Source organism: Culicoides brevitarsis, chromosome 1 (assembly GCF_036172545.1).
Source record: "Culicoides brevitarsis isolate CSIRO-B50_1 chromosome 1, AGI_CSIRO_Cbre_v1, whole genome shotgun sequence".
Classification (NCBI taxonomy): Eukaryota; Metazoa; Arthropoda; class Insecta; order Diptera; family Ceratopogonidae; genus Culicoides; species Culicoides brevitarsis.
In genome coordinates this window covers 13851100-13874462 of record NC_087085.1, presented here as the reverse complement: position 1 = coordinate 13874462, position 23363 = coordinate 13851100, and the positions used below count along the sequence as shown (strand labels likewise).

The window sequence follows — 23363 nt, the reverse complement described above, 5'->3', positions numbered from 1 at the left end:
TGCAGTTTTGAGTTGGAAAATGATTAAAAATGATAAATTAGAGCCCTCTGACAAATTTTTATCCATTTGGAGCAAGATTTGACAAAAATCGCTTTGACGCAGTTTTTGACACAGTTTGTTTTCAAAACAAAACTATGTCAAAGGAAAAAAATTTTTTCAGTTTCAATTTTTTGGCAGTTTTTAGTTATAAAATGATTAAAAATGATAAATTAGAGTCCTCTGACAAATTTTTATCCTCCTCTGTAAATTAAAAAAAAAATATTATTTAATTTTCAATTATCAATTTATGACTAGAAAAAAACTTTAGAAAAAATCGAAATTCTCGTCAAGATTTTTTATTTCACTATTTTATAGTTTTTGATTAAAAATTTTTTACTTTTTGTAGAAAATTTGGTTTGTTTGAAGATATTTTGATAACAATTTCAAATCCTTAATGTCTTAAAATTTAAGTCATTCAATTTGCTTTTGAGCCAACTAAAGTAGGGTGTCCCCGATTGAACTGGAAACAATCTGGTCAGCCTCTTAGGCAACTCAAAGTCACTCAAAGTCACTCAAACCACTCACGACACTCAGCCCCGATGCAGAGAAAATAATTTCCGACAAATCCCAGTGCAAAAAAAAGAAACATGCCCCAGGTGTCAAACAACGACTTCTGACCAGCCCTAGGTGACAATCAAATGTCGGTACGTGACCCAGCTCACAGAAAATGGTTTTGTACATTTCCCAGCTCACAGAAAAAAATTCTGTACAAACACTATGCTCACATACGGGTTTCTGTAGCGACGTACAGACATCATCGTACCGTGTATACGTATAGAAACAGACATCCAGCCTGGAATAATGGAAGTGCTGTTGGAAATCGAAAACATGCCATCTGGCAACCCTGCTTAGGTAACTGTCAGTCAATCAACACATTTTCTCTTCATCCAAACTTTTCCAGCACAATTTTCACGATGACGGAACTATCGCGTACCGCAATTGTCGCTGGACTTGGCACTGCCGCTGTCGCATTTCTCGGCTACTGCATATACTTCGATCACAAGCGTCGCAGCGATCCGGAATACAAGAAAAAAGTCCGAGAACGTAAGTCCAAAAAAAAAATTGTTTATTGTGCTATTGTGTAATCCGTGTACCACACACAGCACGTGCTTCGAAAATCACAAAAATCTCGCGTTCTAAAGATGCATTTTCCTCTTTTTAGGCAGACGACGACAGAAGAAAGCCGGTGCCAAACGCACTCAAATGCCAAATTTGCAGGATCACGATGCAGTTCAAAGGTAAATGCAAAAAACAATTTTCTTCATTGACGAAAAAATCGATATCCTTTGCCCTTGGATTACTTCGCGTGTGTGCGCTACGTTACATGTACTTTTGTCACTAAAAATTAAACTTTTTTTTTAGATTCTTCTTGCAAGAGATCCAAACGGGTGAAGCTATGATCGCTGCTGGCGAAGTCGAGACCGGAGTCGAGCATTTGGCGAATGCCGTCGTGGTGTGCGGACAACCAGCTCAGTTGCTACAAATTTTGCAACAAACATTGCCGGCACAAATTTTCACGATGCTTATCCAACGAATGAGAGTCATGGGAAATCCGTCAGAATCGCAAGAGCCGCGTTTGGTTGAAGAAATCACCGATGACTTGGAATAGAGAGTTTGACAACAACAAAAAAAATATTGAGTTTTAGTGTAGATGGCTTGCCCGCAATTGGATTTGTCGTATATTTTCGAATAATATATTAAAAATCACATCTCGATCAAGCAACTTCTTAAATTCCTTATTCTCCTTTGAAAAATATCAGAAAATAAATTATTTACGCACAACACTCTCTGTTAACAAAAAAAATAAAGAAAACGGAACTTTTATCAGAAAAAATTTCATTTTCGGAAATTTTTTAGTTTTAAAAATTACAAAATCGTTAGAGTTAGGATTAATTGAACGTTTCTCGTTAACAGTTGTAGTTGTTGTTGTTGTAATTGATGATGAATACTTCTATTTTAATTGCTAAATTCACTAAAATAACAAACACCGTAAATTAATGTAAATGATAACCTAAACAGAAATGATAGAAAAAACAATAAATTGTAAGGAAAACATTGAAAATCAAGGACTTTTACTGCAGTAGGCGACTTGGAGTCGAGTAATTTGGGTCATGGCTTCATGTTGAAAAGAAGTTTTAAGTGAAAAATTTAATTTTTTCATGGACTTGAAATTTGAGTTTCTGAAAAAAAAATTTTTAATTCTTTAAAACTTTATAACCGATTCGTTAATCTTGAATTCGCAAAACCGATTCGTTAACTCAAAATTGGATTCGTTTTTAAAAATTAATTATTTATTAGATATTTAAATTTAGATTAATTTTTCTGAAATTTGCTCAACGGATTCATTGTTCCAAAATAATCCAACCGATTCGTTAATCCGAAATTCGTACAACCGATTCGTTATTTAAATTTCCTTAAACCGATTCTTTGTTCTAAAATTCGTTGGACCGATTCATTATTTTAAAATTTCTTAACGCGATTCGTTATTTTAAAATTTTACAAAATTATTCTGAAATTTGTTCAATCGAAATTCTAAAATTTGAAACACCTCAAATTCTTCTAACCGATTCGTTATTTCAAAATTCGTAAAACCGATTCGTTAATTCTAAATTCAATTCATTTTTTTTAATTTGTTGAAATTCGTTGTTCAACTGATTCGAAATTCTGGAATTTGTAAAACCGATTCGTCATTCTGAAATTCTTAAAACCGATTCGTTACTCCTTAGAAGTTCGTTACTTTAAAATTTGTTCAACCGATTCGTTGTTCTGAAATTTGTTAATCCGAAATTCGTATAACCGATTCCTTAATCTGAAATTTGAATAAACGATTCGTTATTTCGAAATTTTCGTTGATCTGAAATTTTTAAAACCGATTCGTTAATTCAAAATTCGTACAACCAATTCCTTTTTTTTTAATTTTACAAAATTGTTCTGAAATTCGTAAAACCGATTCGTTATTTCAAAATCCGTTAAACCGATTCGTTATTAAATTTTAACGTCAATAGAGGGCGCTGTGATCGTTATCAATTTCAATCGTCTCATAGGCTCGTGACTTGATTGCTAACGAAATCCATAGTGACTTTTACCCTCAAACGAGACGAATGAAATTGATAACCCGAAGCCAAAGGTATCAAAGCGTCTCGTATTTTGCGTCGAAAATCAAGCTAAAAGTGACTAAAGAACAGCGGAAACTACCAAAATAATACGAAAAAGTGCTAAAGATTAGTGGAAAAGTGAAAAGCATTCTCTTATGTACGATAAAAAGGTAAAATTCGCGTGTTTTTGTATGGCGCTTCTGTACTTATAGTGTCGTCGTCGTATTGCTCTCTCAAGGATTTTTTTGCTCATTGTTTTTGTATTGCAAAAAAGTATCAAAACATCCGTAAAAAGTGCGAAAAACCCAAAAAATCTCGCATTTCTGGCTATTTGAATGCATCGAATGCTCCGTTTTGCATTGCATTCGCGAAAAACAAAGCAAAAAACATAAACATCCGCTTTGCACATTGGAAAAATCGTCATGGTTGCCATTTATTCTCTTCTCATATTACCAACGATGAACTACGATACAAAGCAAAATCTAACGAAATTTCTTTTGTTTGTTTTTCCGCAGGTGACACCGTGATCTGATTGACGATGAATATTGTGTATCCGCAAGGTTGTCGCCCCATTTCCGAGGATTTGGGGCAAGATGAGTTGATTCGACGTCTCAAGACATTGACGCACACCCTGCAAGCCATGGGTCAGGATGAAGGTGTTTACGAGCAGTATATTCCGTTGGCGTTGCATCTTGCCGATTCGTGTTTTCTCGAGCACGCCTCGAAAGACGTCCAATTGCTGATCGCGTGTTGCATTGCCGACGTGCTGCGAGTTTATGCGCCCGAAGCGCCGTACAAAGACCAGGAACAGATCAAGGGAATTTTTTATTTCTTGATCAAGCAACTCAAGGGACTCTCAGACCCCAAAGATCCGGCATTCAAACGTTACTTTTATCTCTTGGAGAACTTGGCGTACGTCAAATCGTTCAATATGTGCTTCGAACTGGAAGATTGTCAACAAATATTTTGCACTTTATTCGCGTTATTGTTCAAAATTGTCAAGTAAGAATTTTATTTAAAAATTTTTTTAACAAATTTTCATTAAAAAAAAAATTTTTTACAGCGACGAACACAGTGGAAAAGTAAAATCCTTCATGTTGGACGTGTTATGCCCCTTGATCACCGAATCCGACAACATTTCAAACGAGCTTCTCGACATCATCCTGATCAACATTGTCGAACCACTGAAAACCCAAAAGAAAAACGCATACACACTCGCAAAGGATTTAGTTGTAAAGACGAGTGACACCCTCGAACCGTACATCCAACAACTTTTTTCGCGTCTCTTGTTGATGGAAAAGCCCGACAGACAGCTCCAGATCTCAGCGAAGCTTTACGACATCATTTACGAGCTAAATACGATCGCGCCCAGTGTCTTAGTGCAAGTTTTGTCGCAGCTGGAGATCAAATTAAAGACCGCACAGGAGAGCGATCGTCTCAAAGTCGTTGCCTTGCTCGCACGAATGTTCTCCGAAAAAGGTTCGACTGTCGCACGTCAACATACCGCACTTTGGCGCCATTTCATAGGACGTTTCAACGACATTTGTGTCGTGATTCGCATCAAATGTGTCCAAAGCGCGATGCATTTCTTGCTAAACCATCCAGATTTGCGGGCAGATGTCATTGAGGAACTTAAAAAACGCTCGCACGACAACGAAGAGACTGTTCGTTACGAGGTTGTGATGGCGATCGTTGAAACAGCGAAACGTGACGTTCACATAGTCGCGGAATCAGAAGATTTACTGAATTGCGTCAAAGAACGCACGTTAGATAAAAAGTTTAAAATACGAAAGGAGGCGTTAAATGGTCTCGCTTTGGTCTACAAGCAGTTTATGATTGATCCAAATGCGAATCCGGCGACACGAAAAAGCCTCAATTGGATCAAAGACAAGATTTTGCACGGATACTACATGACAGGCATCGAGGATCGTCTGTTGGTTGAACGTCTATTAATTACTTGCCTAGTTCCTTATCAATTGTCGGCGGAGGATCGGATGAAGCGATTGTATCAGTTGCTTGGCACGTGTGACGATAACGCGACAAAAGCTTTCATCGAGTTGCAAAAAAATCAGCTAAAAGTTCGAAAATCCGTGTCGGATTGGGTCAAATTGCATCGCATCAAGGAAATTACGCCTGCCGTACAGAAAGAGATGAACATCAAATGCACTGCCATTGCGAAACAACTGCCGGAACCCGTAAAAGCGCAAGAGTTTTTGACGCAGTTTAGCAGTCACATGCGTCGCGATGCCAATTTGATTCGCGAAATGGAGACAATTCTCAAGCGGGATGTCGTTTGCAAGGATTGCGCCGATACCATGACGATCGTCTTGAAGAAATTGGGACAACCGATAATGACAAATTTGTATTACAACACGGTAAAGATGCTTTTGGAGCGAATTGCGTCGGTTATGGTCGATCAGAATTCCATCGAAGTGTTGATCGATCTCATTGAGGATTGTTTAAATGACGGTCCCATGGTGAATGACATTGGCTTGCCACGCGATTCCGTTGGCGAACGTGGATTAAAACTCCTTTCCGTGCTGGCTTACGTCTTTTCCGCCCATTTCCAACACGAAACGATCCTCAAACACATGATTGTGCTCCTGAGCTTCGACGAGCCCTATGTCGCACCCTATATCCTCAAAGCCTTTACGTATCTGGGGCGATACAAGCCTCTCGTTGAATCATTTCCGCAAATTGTCGAGGAGCTCGGTGAGTTGTGTAAACTTTTTGCTGTGACCGGAACACCAAAGCAGGCAAAACACGCGATTCGTTGCATGTTTGTCAATACGCAGTCGGAAAATGCGACGTCAACTGCCACCGTTGATGTCTTTCCCGAAATCGTCGAACAACTAAAAGTCGCCCTAAGTCCCGAAAAGCCAAATTATCGCACGGCAATTGTGAGTCTCGGACACATTGCGTACAATTTGCCGGAAAAATTCATGATTCCCATCAAAAATATCATTTCGCGGAAAATTGTCAAGGAGCTGTTAGTCAAAGCGACGGAGGAAAATCGTGATAGTGTCCCCGAAACGGAATGGTGCGAGGAAGATGAACTACCCGAAGAGACACGATGCAAGGTTGAGGGTCTTAAAACGATGGCACGATGGTTATTGGGCTTGAAAAAGGATGTCGCGTCGGCACAAAAGACGTTCCGGATGTTGCATGCGTTCATCAAACAGAAAGGAGATCTCTTGGAACAGAAAAAACTCTCGCAAGCCGAGATGTCGTGGTTGCGTTTGAGCGCCGGCAAGGCAATGCTCAAGATTTGCGAACAAAAAGGCGTCGGAGATCAATTTAATGCCGAACAATTTTACTATTTATCACAACTAATGGTGAGTTTTTATTCAATATTTTACATGAAAAATTACTAAAATTATGTTTTTTGCTTGAAGATCGATCCCGTTCCAGAAGTTCGTGAAATATTTGCCAAAAAATTACACAAAGGATTGAATAAATTCATACCATCAAAGTGTCTCCCGCTCGATTTCATGGGTTATTATGCACTTGGAGGGCATGAAACAGACAGGAGGTGAGTTTGAAATTTCATTTTCGCAACTGATAAATTACGATGAAATAAGGGAGCGTGTATCCAAGACACACGAATGTGCACCATTTTGCTGTAAAAGTAACAGGATTGCTTGTAAAATCGAATGGAACGCTCTAAAAAGAGAGATTTTTGATTTTAGTCTCTAAAAGAATCTTATTAGAAATTAATTTTTACATCTTGGGGTGTTGTTGTTTTGTTCCTTGTTTGAATTTTATTCATGAAATTTCCTCTAACCAGAGAATTTAAAGTTTTTCGCATCATTTTTTAGCTTTTTATGAAGAAAAAATCTTTCATGGCCAACTTTGATTCGTTTTTTCCAGATTACTTCAACAAATAAAGCAAAGTATCGAGACAGATGTCACGCGTCGTCGTGAATACATGAAGCAGTACGTGAATGTGGAGCGCGCTATGAATCAATTACCCTTGATTTTACCTGATTACATGCTCGTGTTTGCCGTTCCCCTGCTAACGCACGACCCAAATTTCACAGATCCGGAAAATCGTACGCAATTGCGTACCGTCGAAAAGTGTCTGTGGCTCATTCTCGAGCCACTTGTGTCGCACAAGGAGTTTTTCTGCTTCGGCTTCTACAAAAATGTGATTGATCGCATGAAAAATCACAAGGATGCGTTACGGAGTGAGGATGCAGTAACAAATCAAGTGAGTTTTTTAATTGATTTTTTTTATAAAAAAAATATTCTTAATTTTTTATTATAAAAAAAAATATTCTAAAATTTAAAAATTTAAAAAAAATTTATTTATAAAGTTTCTTATTTTATAAAAAAAATTTTTTAAAAATTAAAAAAAAATTTTTAATTTTTTATTAAAAAAAGTATTTTTAATTTTTTATAAAAATTTTTTTTTTTTAAATATTTTTAAATTTTTATTAAAAAAATTTTTTAATTTTTTAAAAAAAAAAAATAATATTCTAAATTTAAAAAAAAATATTCTTAATTTTTTTTTTATTCAAAAAAATATTTTTGGATTTTTTAATAAAATATGTTTTTAATTTTTTATTTAAAAAAAAATTCTAAATTTTTAATCAAATTTTTAAATAATTTTATTACAATTTTTTATCTTTGCAGAAAATGTATGCGATATGTGATATAGCGATGCATCTCATTGTCACACGAGCTCAATATCCAGAAGTGAGGGAATTCTCACTCGAATACACACGCATTCCGGACATGTACTTTCAGCAGCAGCCCGAAACCTATCAAAACACTAAAATTTACGTTCCACTCGACATGTACAACTTTAACAACACAGTTAGCTCCAAAACGGTGCCTTCGATTCTCGTAAGTTTCTTCTAAAATTTTTCAAAAAAAAATCCAAAACTTAATTTTTTTGTAGTCATCAAAAACGGTTAACAAATCCATTGTGCAGAAACGTGCAGCAGAAAATAGCTCAAAGACAGCTGAGAACAATGGCACGACGACAACAGACACGAATGGCGAAGAACCACCCGCCAAAAGGACTCTGCGAGGAAATAATAACAATTAAAAAAAAATTAAAATAGAAAAGTATAAATAAATTGTAAGTTGTATATTTTTAAGCATCTCATTTAAAAAATGATCAATAAGTTAAAATTTAGGTAGTCTCTCATAACATAGCATAGATAAAGAACAAAAAAAAAATTAAAGTCCAAAAAAAATTGTTTGGAATCCTTTTTAGACCAAAATTAAGAAAAATTATTGTTAAATTTGTTTCAATTTCTGAGATTTTCTATAAAAATTGTGAAGAAAAAAAAGTATTTCATTGTGTGTCAGCGACTTTTAGGCAACCAATGATGGAGATGTAAAAAAATTTCAAGCAGTTTTAGTTATAAACTATTCTTAAACGATAAATTCTTTGTATACTACAGTAAAATATACAAGCAAGAAAACCACAGACAACTATCAATTGGATTCGTATTTAATAAAGATAGTAGATTTATTACCAAAAAAACACATCATTTTCATATAAATTGTTAGTATTTTGTGTAAACATATATAAATTGGTTATTTTTATATTTTTTTGGACGATATCTGGAGATATTTTGTGATTTCCAGGTTATTTGTATATTTTAGCACTCAGTAAGGCCTCTTTCTTTAGTAGTAGGTAGGTAGTAATTAGGTAGTATCACATCCTAAACAGTCGACTTAAATAAATTCTTTGCACACTTTGTGGGAGAGACAGATCATCAAAATTCAATTCAGTTACTGCCGAAGTAGAAGACGAGGAAAATAGTTGACAGAATCGCGATTCCCAGAAGTATGAGGAATACCTTGCGACGACGAACTTTGTTCTGAAAGAGAAAAATTTTCGGTTAATTTTTGAAATTTAAATGAAATTAGGTCGATATTAAAATTTAAAAAAAATTTTTTTTTCGATTTCAGAGAATTTTAAAGCAAAGTAATATCGAGTGTTTTGAGTAATATAAAAAAATAAAATTTTTATCGAATTTTTTTTAGATTTTTCCCAATATTTGGGATTTTTTACAATTTATTTTTACAAATTTTAAAAAAATAAGAAAATTTTTAATTTTTTACTGATTTAAAAAAAATTGATTCTATTTTTAAAAAATATTGAGAATTGATAAATTTAAAAAAATTTAAATTTTTACAGAAAATTTGAAAAAATGGGAGAATCTTGAATTTTTTATTACCTAATATTTATTTTAGAAAAATTTTATTCCAAAAAGTACCAAAAAATTATAATTTTTCGATTGAAAAAGTACAAATATTTAGAATTTTTGACTGATTTTTAAAGAAAATTTTTAACTTTTAAAAAAATGAACCAATAATTGATCATTTTTCACTAAAAATGTGAAAGAGTAAGAAATTTTTGAAATTTTCTACTTCTTAATTTTTATAAAATTTTAATATTTGGTCTTAAAACGTTCTAAAAAATTTATAATTTTTCTCTTAAAATTTGAAAAAGTAAAAAAAAAATTTTAAATTTCGAATACTCGATATCAAATACTCCCTCTTAAAAATTTCTCGAAAACATTAAAATTGAAGCAAAAATCGAAAACATTTTTAATTTTTTAACCTTTAATGAAATTTCTTACCCGATAACGACTAGCTTGTTGCAATTGTTGCGCTCCTTCTTCGACAAATGCCGCAGTATTCTCAACCGAAGCCTCAATCGAGTCAATTACAGTCCCCTGTTCATAAACAAGAGCTCCCAACTTTTTATAAATTTCATTCACATTCGCGATATTTTCCTCGAGCTCTTGAATCGCTCGTTCCTGTTCTTCCAATGCTCGCAAGTCAATCTCTTCTTGCTGTTGAATTTGTGATGCTGGATGCGTTGACGGGAATCCCAAATCAGCTTCTAACGGATCTTCCGTCGGATGTTTGCTCATCATCTCATGTCGATGCTCTTTGACTTCACGCACGAATTTCTTCTCCTGTTCAACATATTTCCGTTGCACTTCTTGAAAAACATTGATCGCCGATCCAAATTCATCAAGCAAACGTTCTCGTTGCAACTTTAAATGTCTCGCCGAGCCAAAATTCAAATTATTCAACGACGAATCCGCATCTTGGATCAACTGTTGCGTATCGAGTCGCATCCGATGAAATTGTTGCTTCACACTTTGGTCTTCGCCATGCGTTTGGGCAAGCTGGTTGATGTGTCTCTGCATCGTGGCGACATTTTGTTGGACTTTTCGGATGCGAGCACCGATCTGCGTCGCCTGTTGCTGGAATCCTTCTTCATCGATCATCTTCAGAGGGGCAGATTAACATACGACGGGCAATTTTTGGAGTGTTTTAAGGGTCTTTGTCACGAAAAACTGCTGTAAATGGACAAAAATGCACTGATAAGTGGGATACAAAGACGAGGTTTTATCGAACAAAAGCAATAATTAGCGAGATAAAGTAAATTGTTGTGATGATTTCGTCATTTATTTTGGTTTTCGTACAGAAACTTCATCCACAGGCTGTACGAGACATACGAAAATGACAGCAACGTCAAATTTTTCAAATGTGCATCGGGCATTGGTCATCAAAAAATTGTCAAATATGCATCGGGATGTTATCATTTTCATTCGTCTCACAAAATATCCGCCATTTTATGCTGAAATAAGGCAACCATACAATCAATGAAATGAAAAATTTTTAAAAATTTTTTAAAAAATTGAAATTTAATAGGTAAAAAGTTTAAAATTTTCAAAAAATTTTCTTATTTTTCACAGATTTTTAATTGGAAAAAAAAATTTTTAATTATCAAAAAGGTTTAGATAAGGTGCCAAATAAAAATTTTTTGTCCCCGTATCAGATGGAAGCATCGGGTCGACGGACATTGAACACACACACACACACTAAAAAATCGGGCTAAAAACGGGCTGACGAGAATAAATCGTTTTTGGCTAGTTAAAAGTGCAAAAGAACGCGCGAATGTGTGAAAAAGCGCTACTCTAGACCGTGTAACGTGCAAATTACACAAAAATTCCGGCGGAAACGCAAAGAAAACACGCAAAAATTGAGACCAAACGGTCATCAATAGGATTTCGACGCGCGACCTTTTTTTACAATTTTTGACCGCGTATTGTGCAAAAAGCACATTGTCTGCGCCACCAAAGGCACGCAAAAAGTAAGTAGTGCGTCGAAAATTTGGGCATTTCGCAGGCCAAGTGTGCCAAAACGCGCTTTTCTGCGAGAATTTTTGGTCAAATTGGAAAAACTAATAATAATACGCATACAAAAAAAAGTCACGTATACTCATAGATAGCTCTGCGACGACGACGACGACGGGCGTTTGATAGTAAAAAAAAAACTCCACACACACACAGCGCAGTGGGTACGTAACAGACAAGTGCAAAGCAGTGTGTACAGCAGAGAAGAGAGATGAACAAGTTTCTAAAGAACCTTTTGTATTATTTTTATTATTATTATTATTGTGTATGTGCTGCTGCTGCTGGCTGCTTTTCCCATTCGCAATGAGTGATAGTCCCGTTTTTATGTTAGATTTATATGTGCATGCAGAAAATCGTCTGTTTGCGAGTCTATCTATGAGAACAAATTTCCACGATGACGAAATTTTTGTTTTTTGTTGACAATTAATGACTGCTTTTTTTCTTTTGCAGGTGAATTTACGACGCGTTCACGGCGTCAAGTGCATCAGAAAGTGAAATATGTAGAAGAACGTTGTTCATGATAAACAAACGACACGATTTTTGTACATCAATCAAGCAACAACAACCACAAATTTACAATTATGGATCCTTGGCCATATCCCTCGTATAATCACGGCATACATAATTTGGCGGCAGCAGCAGCTGCGGCGAATTCCGGAGGACTTTCGAATACGGCAAGCGTTCAATCGGCAACGCCTCAACTTTTGCTTCAAGCAGCGCATACAGCGACGTCATTAGGAACGTCTCCGGGTACGGCATTCAATGCCGCAGGCTTCGTTTCGCCGCCCGGTCTTGGCTACGAATCCGTTTTTACGCCTCTTTTCCATCACGGAAGCAATCCGAAGCCCGCACACTACAGTTCGACGATAAATGCGCAACATCGTCTCGCGGCGCAAGCAGCACAAGTTCAAGTCGGCAACAAAGTCGATACGGCAACCAGTGATTTGATCCGCGAAAATTACAGTCAACACCAGTTAGCAGCTGCGGCAGTTGCTCAAGCAAGTTCGCAAGCAAGTTTCTTCGATCAATCGAGTACGCCGAGTGCGGCGAGTGCTGCACTCGCATGGCAAGGTAACAATCAGATTTCTAGTTCTTTTGGTATCTTATCGCATGATATAGCACCCTCAAGCCCAGCTACCACGACGCAAAAGAGCTCTTCTGGCGCATCGTCAACGCCGGGCGCCAGCGGAGCATCCGCGAGCAATTACGACAACCCGAATGCGTTCGGGACGCACGCGTTTTCAGCGCAAACCCTCCAGAATCATGTAAATTCTCAATTGTCGCAAACGAACAAGGGACGAGCACTCGCTTCGCCCGCGACACAATCCAAGCAAAATCCACCGTCATCTACGGGCAATTCCTACTATTCGAGTTCAAGTAGTCAACAGCAATACGGCGGAAGTCCTGCGGATAATTATTCCTCAACCGCCGCATCAAATCTTAACCGTAAGTCCTCCTATTCTTCTTCTAGTTCACAGCAATCGTGCATTGTTTCTGCCCCGTCGCCGCAAAATTCGCGTCAAACGGCGACGCCCCAACAACCCTCGCCAGTCTACATTGGTCGAAGCACCCCTCAAAATGACACAAAACGTTCGTCTTCTTCCACGAACGCCTCTTCCGCGAACAATTCCCGCAATAATTCGAGTTTTGTGGTCCCTTCCGCAAACAAATCTAATCCCGTAAACACGAAAGCCCAATCGAAACTCTATTCAGATCGCAATGACGATCGCTCCTCTTCTTCTTCGTCATCCGTCGTTCAACAATCCTCCCCAATTAGCTACTCAATTATGGATGTGCCAGGTCGGTTGCATTACTCAGGCAGTAATAGCTCGGCAAAAGGCAGTTCTTCTTCCTCCTCTTCGACATCGTCGTCAAGCACAAGCAATAATCGCTCCACAGCTACTAGCCAGCATTACCAACAACAAAGTGCCTCGTCGAATTATCGAACGCAATACTCCAATAGTCAAGAGCAATCGCCCCAAGACTATCAAGCGAGTTCAAGTAGGAGCAAATCGAACAATCAATCCGATCGACGAGCTCCCAGTCCGATAATCAGTAATAGGTCACAAGCATCTCCGGCATATCCCATGTACAACAGTCCCATGAATTCGATGGCATCGCCCGAACAACCCGTTTACAAGTCATCGCCTCAGCAGCAGCAGCAGCAGCAACAATCCTCGAATGCTCGATCTTCGGCTCAAAGCAATAATCAGACAGTGGCTTATTCTTCGGTAATTCAACGAGCACTTGGCAGTGTGGCAGATCATCATGCCAAATCGGCAAGTTCCCCCAACTCTTATAGCTCTTCATCATCGAGTCAATTACAACAGAGCCCGCAATCCGCATGGGAAAGTACGGCAAATCGACAAAACGCTTCTTCTTCTTCTTCCGCTTCAGGTCAAAAATCGCAAGTAGTGATTTTAAGTTCGGAACAAATTATTCCGCCATATCAGCAAACGAGGTCTATTTATGATTTGACGACGCCCCAACAAACACTTGCGCCATTAGCTTCTAGTTTAACGGACTTAGGGCGAGGAGATCCAATGAACATTGTGAAAAATTTGCAACAAAGTACGCAAGATGTCGCGCCAGAAAAGCCCAAATCGGGTCGGGGACGACGTAAAAATGCCGATAAACCTGTTGCTAATAACAACACGACAAGTAGCAATAATAGTAGTAATAATAGGGAATCTGATCGCGTTCCTCCGCCGGCTCATAGCTCAAATACGAGTTCAGGTGCTTCGTCTTCCTCTCAGAATCAATCGCAAAATGGCACGTATTTCGACTTTGATCGATGGAATCTCAATCCCAATTCTAGTTCTTCGAATTTTTCGCAGCCCTCTGCGTTTAACAGTCAGGCAGGGCAACATCCTCCCCCTTTGATGATGCCACATCCGCATATTCCCGCCTATTTTCCCGGTTTTCATGGGTTGCCATCGCGTTCTGAATACACAAATACAGGTACACCCGATTCGCAATATTCTTCGCAATCGTCGGCGACGGGGGTAGAAACATCGTCGAAAGACGACGCGCCGAAAAATGTCGTTGTGCCGAACATTGAGGATGAACTGGGTTTTCTTGCAGGAAATCCTCCCGCGACAAATAATAATAACACGACGAGCAATGCGTCGTCATCATCAGCAGCTAACAATCAAAATAACGCTCGACCAAATACGACGACGACGACGACAACAACGACGACGGGCAATACGACACAAAAGAAGTACAATGTGCCCGCGGAAGCTAATAAAGGCTTCATGTCGAGTTATTTGAAGTTTTTGCAAGGCGATCGTGATGTCTCTCCGCCTCCCGTGAATCGCGGAGGTCGAAAGACAACATGGCAACGCTCCGGAGCCAGTGGAAATCAACAAACGCCCACGAGCGGGAACAAATCCAACTACAATGCATCACAAAATCCGTCGGATACGCAAAAACAGGTAATTGACGCCGTTGCCAATGGCATCGCCCAAAGTAGTAGTACTAATAATCAAAATGTCCATCAGGGCACAAATTATCGGAAGCGAAAGTACGATACGCCAGCGACAGCGACAACAACGAATAACAGCGCTGGCTCGAATAACAACAACAACAATCCCGAAATGCTCGCGTCATCAGGTAATAATCCTCAATATCCTCAAAGTAATGCCATGTCCGATGACCGATTGAATCTTTATAACGCGACTTTAGCAGTGCAGCAGCAGCAGCAACAACAAGTTGTCCAAAATCAGCAGCATCATCAGCAAAATCCTTATATGCAACAACAACAGCAAATGCAGCAGCAGCAGCAAAATCAACAGCAACAAATTCAACAACCCATGCCTAAAAAGACTATTGCGCCTCCGGTGGGCGCTACGGTGCTCCAAACGCCCCAAGCTCAGTATCAAACGCAAATGATGCAGCCGCAAATGATGCAACAAGCATATTATGGCGGCACGGGGACACCCGAAGAAGGTGGGTTCCATTTCTTTGATTTTGCCATACGGCGTCAGAGATGGTAAAATATTCCGCGGTGCTCAAAATCTCACGGCTACTTTGGATTTTTTTGTCTTTTTATCTCTCGAAACGAAGGAAAATATCTACTATCAATCATTTTCTGCTTCTCCTTTTCTCCATCTTCGTCGTATATTCGCGCGCGACCCACACAAAGGATTTTTTTTTTAAAACATCAGTAAATTACATTTTAATTTTTTATTTTACCTTCTGTATCATTACAAAAAAGAAGAGAAACTAAAGGCGGTACTTCATAAAAATATTTTTTTTATACTCGTCGCTTTTTTAAGTAAACAAAAAGTGACTCGCGCATCATAATTACGCGTTGCATTGTTATTTTTAATAATTTACCGTCGTTCTCATAGATATTTTGTATTTTTTTGTTCAATAACAACAAATAATATGCCATTTATTGATTTTTCGGGCAAAAATACAAAATTTACAGCAATGAAAGAAAATGTTGAACAAAAGTTGAATAATAAAATATAAATTTATTTATGTGTCGTGTACGTGTGTCGTCATGTTGCTGTTGGGCTACGTTCATGATTAAATTAGGTACGTCGTCCCGTACAGCAACAAAAAAGGTTCCATGCGCTCGTACATAAATTTACTTTTTTTTTCCTCTCTCTATCAAAAGTTTCGTACGACGGCTGATGATAAAAAGAAGTGTAAAAAAAACGCATGCAGGATAATAAAGCGTCCTGTACTCGCCTATGTGTGTATATGGGACTCTGTTTTTCCTTTCTTCTTCTCCTTTCATTAGACGATGAACGAAGAAAATTTTTTCCTCTCCGCTTTTTTTAGATTTTTTGTTTTACCCACCGTTAAGTTGCTGAAAATTGCGACTGTTGAGTGCCATAAAAAAAAAATTCACCAAAATTTTATTTTTTTTTTTTAATTTTAATTGTGGTCTGTTGATGCGCTTGAGGTTGATGCAATCAATTAAATTTTCCGATGTTTTCACACTTTTTTTTTAATTAAAAAAATTATCCAAGTAGCCAAAGTCAGTCAAACACACAAAAAAAAATTAAAAATTGAAAATTTACATATTCGACCTTTAAAAAAATAATTTTATTTTTCAAAATAAACGGGCAGGGGTGCTACCGGGTGATAAAATATTCAAAAAAACAAATGGGAAATCTGAACAATAAATTGCCAGACCAAAAAAAAAAATTACAAAAAATGAACTTGCTTCAGCAAAAAGTCTGCTATAGTAATTATTTTTAGTTGTTGAATCTCCATAAAAATATTTATTTAATTTTTTTTACAAAACATTTTTTTTATAAGATTAAAACATGAAAAATAAACGAGATTTTAGGAGGAGATATTGCTTTTAAAGCGCCATACAAGAAAAAAAACAAATAGAATAGACTAAAAAATAGCCATGTAAAAATAAATAGCACGTCAGCTTCTTATCAATTCTCTCTTGGACATCATTTAAGAAAAAAAAAGCTTTTAGAGAAAAAAATGATGTTAAAAAATATGTAACTTAAAAAGCAAAACTTATGGAAGATAAAGAAACTCTGTGAAAATATTAATAATAATTAAGACGTTTGACTTATTATTGAACGCTCGTGTAATAAGTACATTACTTTTTGTTTTTGTAAATAATTCTGCGGTAGCCTTTATTATTAAAAGAATAAAAAAAAACAAGAAAAAAAGTAATATTTAAATAAAAAAAAATTATTATGCAAAAAAATCATTTTCCTTACATATATTTAGAAATATATGCATATAAAAACTATGTATATAATGATGCGTAAAAATAATTTGTAAAAAAAGTTGTAATTTTGACGAAAAAGTATATATAGGGATAAAATTTAAATATCTATAAATATAATTGATAAAAAAAATTAAAAATAAAAAAATGAAAAGAAATCGATCAAAAAATTAAAAAAAAATATTTTTTTTTATTCTCATCAATGGATTTAAATTTTACATCATGGTAGCACCTCTTTCTAACGTTTGAAAATTTAACAAAAAAAAAATATTTGGAAAAATATGTAAATTTTTGAGATGCGTTTTTGAGCACCGTTCTGTTTCGAGCGACACAAGTTAATGAGCGATTTCAAACCGAAACACAAGAAAAAGGGAATATTTTGCTGCCTCTGATGTAAAATTTAAAAAAAAATGTTGGCTTCATACTTTTCTTCTTAATTTTTTGTGATTTTTTTCAAAAAGATGCTTTTAATATTCAACGTCGTGAAAGCTCATATCGACGTGCGAAGTCACGCGCTGCCGATATTACGCAATTAATCACTCGTACTGACGCAAATGAGGCTGAAGAACCGGCGGAATTTGCCGGAGACTCGGATGAAGATCCCGCATGGACTCCGCAGGAGGATAAAACGCAAGGCGGCTTGGAAGAAGATTATTACGGAAATAAAGTGAAGCGTAAACGTGGTGGATTTCCTGGAAATCGAGGTTCACGTGCAGCTGGAAGGGGCGGAGGACAACGACCAATTGCGTCAATGGGACGTTCGAATATTTTATCAGGTAAGATTTGAACAATTTTTTTAAGAAAGCGATAAAAAATTAAATTTTTTGCTGTAAAGCTGCTGCCCAAGGCGCGGGAATTGGCGAATTTTACTCGAGTGACGACGATCACGGACAACGAACGCAACAACAGCATCAGCAGCAATATAATCAACAAGCACACCAAATGCAACAACAACCGAGTCACATGCAAACGAGTCAAATGCATCCGCAGCAACAACAAATGATGACGCATCAGCATCAGTATCAGCAGCAGCAAATGAACCCGTATGGAAATGTGGAGGAGTTTCAAGTAAATTTCAAATTTTACTCGAAAAAATTATTTTTTACGTTAATTTTTGTCTTTAGACTGGCGATTTTGTCGTTGTACGAACCGAACTCATCCAAGATTGGCCGGCAATTTGGCGCGTCGATGGAAAAACCTTGCTACAAAAGTACGAGCCATTCGAAATGAATGGCAAGACGTTGTACAAGAATGTCTCGACGGTAATAAAAACATTAAATTTTCAATGTGACGAGTTGACCTTTATAAAAATTTTTATAATTGCGCCTTTTTAGTATGCAGCATGGACGCCGGAGAGCAAAAAGTTGTATGTTAAAATTCCTGTGCGCTTCCGCAATCAAACACACATGGAATCTGTCGTTGAATTTGTGCGTAACGAGATGACCATTGACGACACGGAACAATTTTTAGAAAAAGTCATGCAAGATACACTCGAGTATCAAGATAACTTTGAAGTTTACATCCAAACGCTGATATCGCAGGCACTTGATTCGAATTTCCTGACTGAAATTGTGAACGAACAAGGTAATTTTTAAAAAATTTCTTGAAAAAAAATTTTTTTATATGAAAAATTTGACTTTTTTAGACGAATATTTCCTGATGCGCGTCAAATCCATCGACGACATCACCGAAAATCGAAAACAAAGACTTTTACAGATAACGTCATGGCCACGCAACATGCTGATGTCGATCGCTACATTCCCAACGTACCATATTATGAGCGATTTGGGACAAACTAACGAGTTAAATCATCTTGTTTGTGTTGCTTGTCATCAACCAGGTAAGAATTTTTCTATTTTTTCATCTAAAATTTTTAAAAATTAATTTTTTAATAGGAATTTCTGTCCGCATTCAATTGAGTGGCAACCCTTACAATCCTTTAACGCTGGAACAATGTACCCTGCGCCAACCAGCAGTTTACGAAAGGGTAATTTTTGCCTCAAAAAATATTTTTTTATTAATTTTTACTAAAATTTTTAATTTTAGAGTTTCATTCTTTGTCGCATTTGTTCATCCCGTTTCCAATTACTACACAAAATCAGTCATCAAAAGTATTTAATGTACATTGAATGTGCAAAAAGTGTTAATCAAAAGCTGCAAGAAGATCCCGGGAAGCAAGCAACAACGATTCTCAATCAATTACTCGCACACGATGAATGGCTTGCATCGGTAATGAACATTTTTTTTTATAAAAAAATATTTTTTTTTACATTTTTTTTTAATTTTAGATCTTCAAAGATGTTCGTAGCGTCTGGGGCGAAGTAGAAATTCTCGAACGAAACTACCGATTTCAACTGGCATCGCAATAAAATGCGATAAAAATGATGTCAAGCTGCATTTTTTGTTATAAATTTCTTTTTATTGAGTTTCCTTACATTGAAAAAAAAATTGCAAAGAATTTTTCGGTTAAATTTAAATAATTGGTTAGTGATCAAAAAGTCATAAATAGACGTTAAAAGTCATAAGAACAAATATTTTTCTCATTAAAAGTCATATATAAGGCATACATGTAGAATTGTAGAGATGATATAAAAAAAACTTAACTATACTGCAAAATTTATTGTATAACGAATAAAAATACATAACTATTAATTTAAAGCGAAACATTTTTTTATTGAAGCACAAATCAACACCACGTGCAAAAATCATTTTTTTGTCATCATCAATCATCTAATTTCGCAAACCTTTTTTTTATCCTCGTGAGACTTTTGTCTGACCTTGCGTTGCTTTTGTGGAAGCGACGGGTTGTTATTTCCATGCAAATTTCGGAATTTCATGAGTCACAAAGGAAATTTATTAATAAAATTTTTAATGGATTGATAAGATTTGCATTAAAAGCGATTTAAAATTTAGATCAATGACCATAAAAGTTAAATAAAACTAATAATTTTTCCATTAATTTGACAAATAAGAGATAAGATCGGAAATTTTCATCGTCAACTACGCGGAAAATCGTTTGCGTAATTTGGTTTTAATATGGAGTCAACAACATAATAAATAAATAAAATTAATTAACGGAAGATTAACATGACATTATGAAATGCACATGCACACATTAGACGCACTCCCAGAGAGAGGGCCCACTTAATAATTACTGGTTTTGATGTTTATTAATAAAGCGACGCAGCGGTAAGTATTTAGATATAATTTGCGTCATTATTTCAATGACTTTTTTTCATTTCGCAGAGAGGTGGTTTTGATAAGCGCTAATTTTTTCGCGTTGTGGTTTTTCAATGAAAAACAAAAATTTTTTAAACTTTTTCTTCATTTTTTTGTTTGTCAATTTTTAATGTATTTGGACGTTCATTTCATTTTTTCAAATTTAAGTCTAAAATAAACATTTAAGAAATTTTTGAATTTTTTGTCATATGATTTTTTAATCTAAATTTAAGCAAGTTTAGTTCGTTTTTCATACAGTTTTAATGATAAAAATAAAAATGATAAAATTTAAAAAAATAACTTTAATGAAAATATTTTTTCATTAAAAAAATATCAAAATTTAAACTTTTTAGTAAACCTTTATTTTTACTCCTGAATTTTGTCGAAAAATATGATATTGATGTTTATGACATGATATTTAGTTGAATTTTCGAACAAATAAAATTTTTCACGATTCTTCCTCATGCTGACTTAAAATCGTGATAAATTTTGCAAGTCAATTTTTGAGCAATTTTAAGCTTGAAATTGAATAAAAAGTCATTCTGAAGATGATTTCCATTCATATTTTCTCAATTTTCGAACAAATAAAATTTTTCACGATTCTTCCTCATGCAGACTTAAAATCGTGATAAATTTTGCAAGTCAATTTTTGAGCAATTTTAGGCTTGAAATTGAATAAAAAGTCATTCTGAAGATGATTTCCATTCATATTTTCTCAATTTTCGAACAAATAAAATTTTTCACGATTCTTCCTCATGCAGACTTAAAATCGTGATAAATTTTGCAAGTCAATTTTTGAGCAATTTTAGGCTTGAAATTGAATAAAAAGTCATTCTGAAGATGATTTCCATTCATATTTTCTCAATTTTCGAACAAATAAAATTTTTCACGATTCTTCCTTAAAATTCTTGGATTCTTAGACTTAAAATCGTGATAAATTTTGCAAGTCAATTTTTGAGCAATTTTAGGGTTGAAATTGAATAAAAAGTCATTCTGAAGATGATTTCCATTCACATTTTTTCAATTTTCGAACAAATAAAATTTTTCACGATTCTTCCTCATGCAGACTTAAAATCGTGATAAATTTTGCAAGTCAATTTTTGAGCAATTTTAAGCTTGAAATTGAATAAAAAGTCATTCTGAAGATGATTTCCATTCATATTTTCTCAATTTTCGAACAAATAAAATTTTTCACGATTCTTCCTCATGCAGACTTAAAATCGTGATAAATTTTGCAAGTCAATTTTTGAGCAATTTTAGGGTTGAAATTGAATAAAAAGTCATTCTGAAGATGATTTCCATTCACATTTTTTCAATTTTCGAACAAATAAAATTTTTCACGATTCTTCCTCATGCAGACTTAAAATCGTGATAAATTTTGCAAGTCAATTTTTGAGCAATTTTAAGCTTGAAATTGAATAAAAAGTCATTCTGAAGATGATTTCCATTTTCTCAATTTTCGATTTTTTCACGATTCTTCCTCATGCAGACTTAGTTTATTAAAAAAATTAATTTACTTTTATTTTTAATTCATTTAAATTTGTTCAAAAACTTTAAAAAATTAATTTACTTTTATTTTTAATTCATTTAAATTTGTTCAAAAACTTAAAAAAATTAACTTTTATTTTGACTTTTCTTCAAATTTTTTTAAAATTTAAGCTTTAATCAAATTTTTTTGCAGTACTGAAAATATTTCAGACATTCAATATTTCATCCCATTTAATTAAATAATAAACCTCACATCATCAACACTCCATCTTGGTCGAATTTGCATTCAAATCCATAAATAAATGTCTGGAGGATAATTTTTAATTTAATATTCATGAAATTATTGAAATTGTTATTTTTTTTTCTTATTCTTGTGTCTCTCGAAATGTCGTCATTATTGTCAAGAAATCTCGATATTTTCTCTTATTTATGATAATTTTTTCTCATTTCATTATTATAACTCTTATAGCTGTGCAACGTGCGAAAACATCATATTCTCAATTTCTTCAGTTATTGTTGGTCTTATTAAATTACGCCTCACCACGTTTGTCTCGCATTGTTAGCTGAAGAAAAGTTTTCTTTTTATCCTCTTATGGTCATCAGGAAATTAAACACTTTTCTCATTATTTTAATCATAAATTCATTGTTCATCGATGTCACATGGGACGAGGGAGTTCCAATCAATAAATAAGGAAAAATATTATTTTTGGGACGAAACAAAGCAAAACAAAAGAGAAAAATAGAAAAAAATCATAACATGATTGCACTTCGCACGACAAATCAATGAGTTAAAGTGCACTGGAGCAAATGTTGAAAGCCGAATCAATGAAATGAAACATAAATAAATAAATAGCAACAGGCAATCAACAAGTTAAAGTTGCAACGGTTGAACAATGATTGCATTAGAGATTTAATGTTGTAAGTTCGATTGAATGTTTTTTAGGTAGGCAGAAGAAAAAAAAAAGTTGAAACGTGTCTTGAATTTGAACTTTTAATGTGCGGAGGGTGAAAACTGACGCGTTTTCATTATTTTCACATTTTCCCAAATCTCGTCAATCCACGCGACGACCGTCATTAGGACTCATCGCGCGGGAAAAACTGTAATGTCATTCTAATGCAAGAAAAATCCCTTTTTTTTGAGGAAAATCTTGTCAAGCACATCCATTTCACGAATCATTAATTTTTTGGTGTCGCATTTCAATAAATCATGACGCTTTAAATTTCATATTAAATTAAAATATCAGCAAAGAAAAGGCATCAAGGAGCCGTTCGTCGTGTCTAATGCAATAAAGTAATAAAAATCAGATGCAATCGTGTTAATATGCCATCATAATGATGCTTGTGGTGATGAACATCAACGAAAAATAATGCACTTTTTCTCCGTTTGTGACCATTTTGCCACGTGCTTCCATTCCAGTAGACACTTAAATGATCAACCTGGCGCCTCCACATGGCACTCCAAACCCACAAAATGTGTTAAAAAGCAGTGTGTGGCTGGAAGCAAAGCCAATGGAAAGTCCCGTACGAACGAATTTATGAATGAATTTCACTTTTGCGAGTAAAATCTACGCGCACGCACAACACACACCAACTGAAAATTGTAGAAAAATTGGAATCCCAACAATATAAAAAGCTTAA

General features: G+C 35.3%; 5 protein-coding genes across 9 annotated transcripts in view; 3 read left to right on the top strand and 2 right to left on the bottom strand.

Moving 5' to 3' along the window:
• LOC134838028 (endoplasmic reticulum chaperone BIP-like) overlaps positions 1 to 23363 on the bottom strand; it is a 260113-nt gene that overhangs the window by 80760 nt on the left and 155990 nt on the right. The window lies entirely within an intron of this gene.
• LOC134829739 (mitochondrial import receptor subunit TOM20 homolog B-like) lies at positions 879 to 1985 on the top strand. The gene is made up of 3 exons (XM_063842978.1): positions 879 to 1083; positions 1202 to 1277; positions 1402 to 1985. The coding sequence occupies exons 1-3, from the start codon at positions 954 to 956 to the stop codon at positions 1646 to 1648; spliced, it is 453 nt and encodes a 150-aa protein (XP_063699048.1). The 5' UTR covers positions 879 to 953; the 3' UTR covers positions 1649 to 1985.
• LOC134828105 (sister chromatid cohesion protein PDS5 homolog B-B) lies at positions 3147 to 8611 on the top strand. Its single transcript, XM_063841072.1, has 7 exons — positions 3147 to 3304; positions 3650 to 4136; positions 4198 to 6469; positions 6530 to 6666; positions 7005 to 7344; positions 7770 to 7982; positions 8038 to 8611. The coding sequence occupies exons 2-7, from the start codon at positions 3673 to 3675 to the stop codon at positions 8185 to 8187; spliced, it is 3576 nt and encodes a 1191-aa protein (XP_063697142.1). The 5' UTR covers positions 3147 to 3304; positions 3650 to 3672; the 3' UTR covers positions 8188 to 8611.
• Positions 8831 to 10594, bottom strand: LOC134828107 (syntaxin-7-like). Its single transcript, XM_063841073.1, has 2 exons — positions 9737 to 10594; positions 8831 to 8971 (listed from the first exon to the last, which is right to left on the bottom strand). The coding sequence occupies exons 1-2, from the start codon at positions 10394 to 10396 to the stop codon at positions 8879 to 8881; spliced, it is 753 nt and encodes a 250-aa protein (XP_063697143.1). The 5' UTR covers positions 10397 to 10594; the 3' UTR covers positions 8831 to 8878.
• On the top strand, positions 10994 to 19650 carry LOC134827772 (uncharacterized protein DDB_G0283357). Of its 5 annotated transcripts, XM_063840580.1 has the most exons (12): positions 10994 to 11265; positions 11759 to 14745; positions 14812 to 14923; positions 14996 to 15259; positions 17480 to 17794; positions 17854 to 18086; positions 18143 to 18280; positions 18353 to 18602; positions 18664 to 18858; positions 18914 to 19005; positions 19065 to 19247; positions 19307 to 19650. In XM_063840580.1, exons 2-12 carry the CDS (start codon positions 11890 to 11892, stop codon positions 19385 to 19387), a joined length of 4719 nt encoding a protein of 1572 aa, XP_063696650.1. In that variant the 5' UTR covers positions 10994 to 11265; positions 11759 to 11889; the 3' UTR covers positions 19388 to 19650. The 5 variants fall into 5 exon arrangements, with proteins under 5 accessions (XP_063696650.1, XP_063696647.1, XP_063696649.1 ...); XM_063840577.1 differs by having other exon boundaries at positions 14812 to 15259; XM_063840579.1 differs by having other exon boundaries at positions 11759 to 14923; positions 14999 to 15259.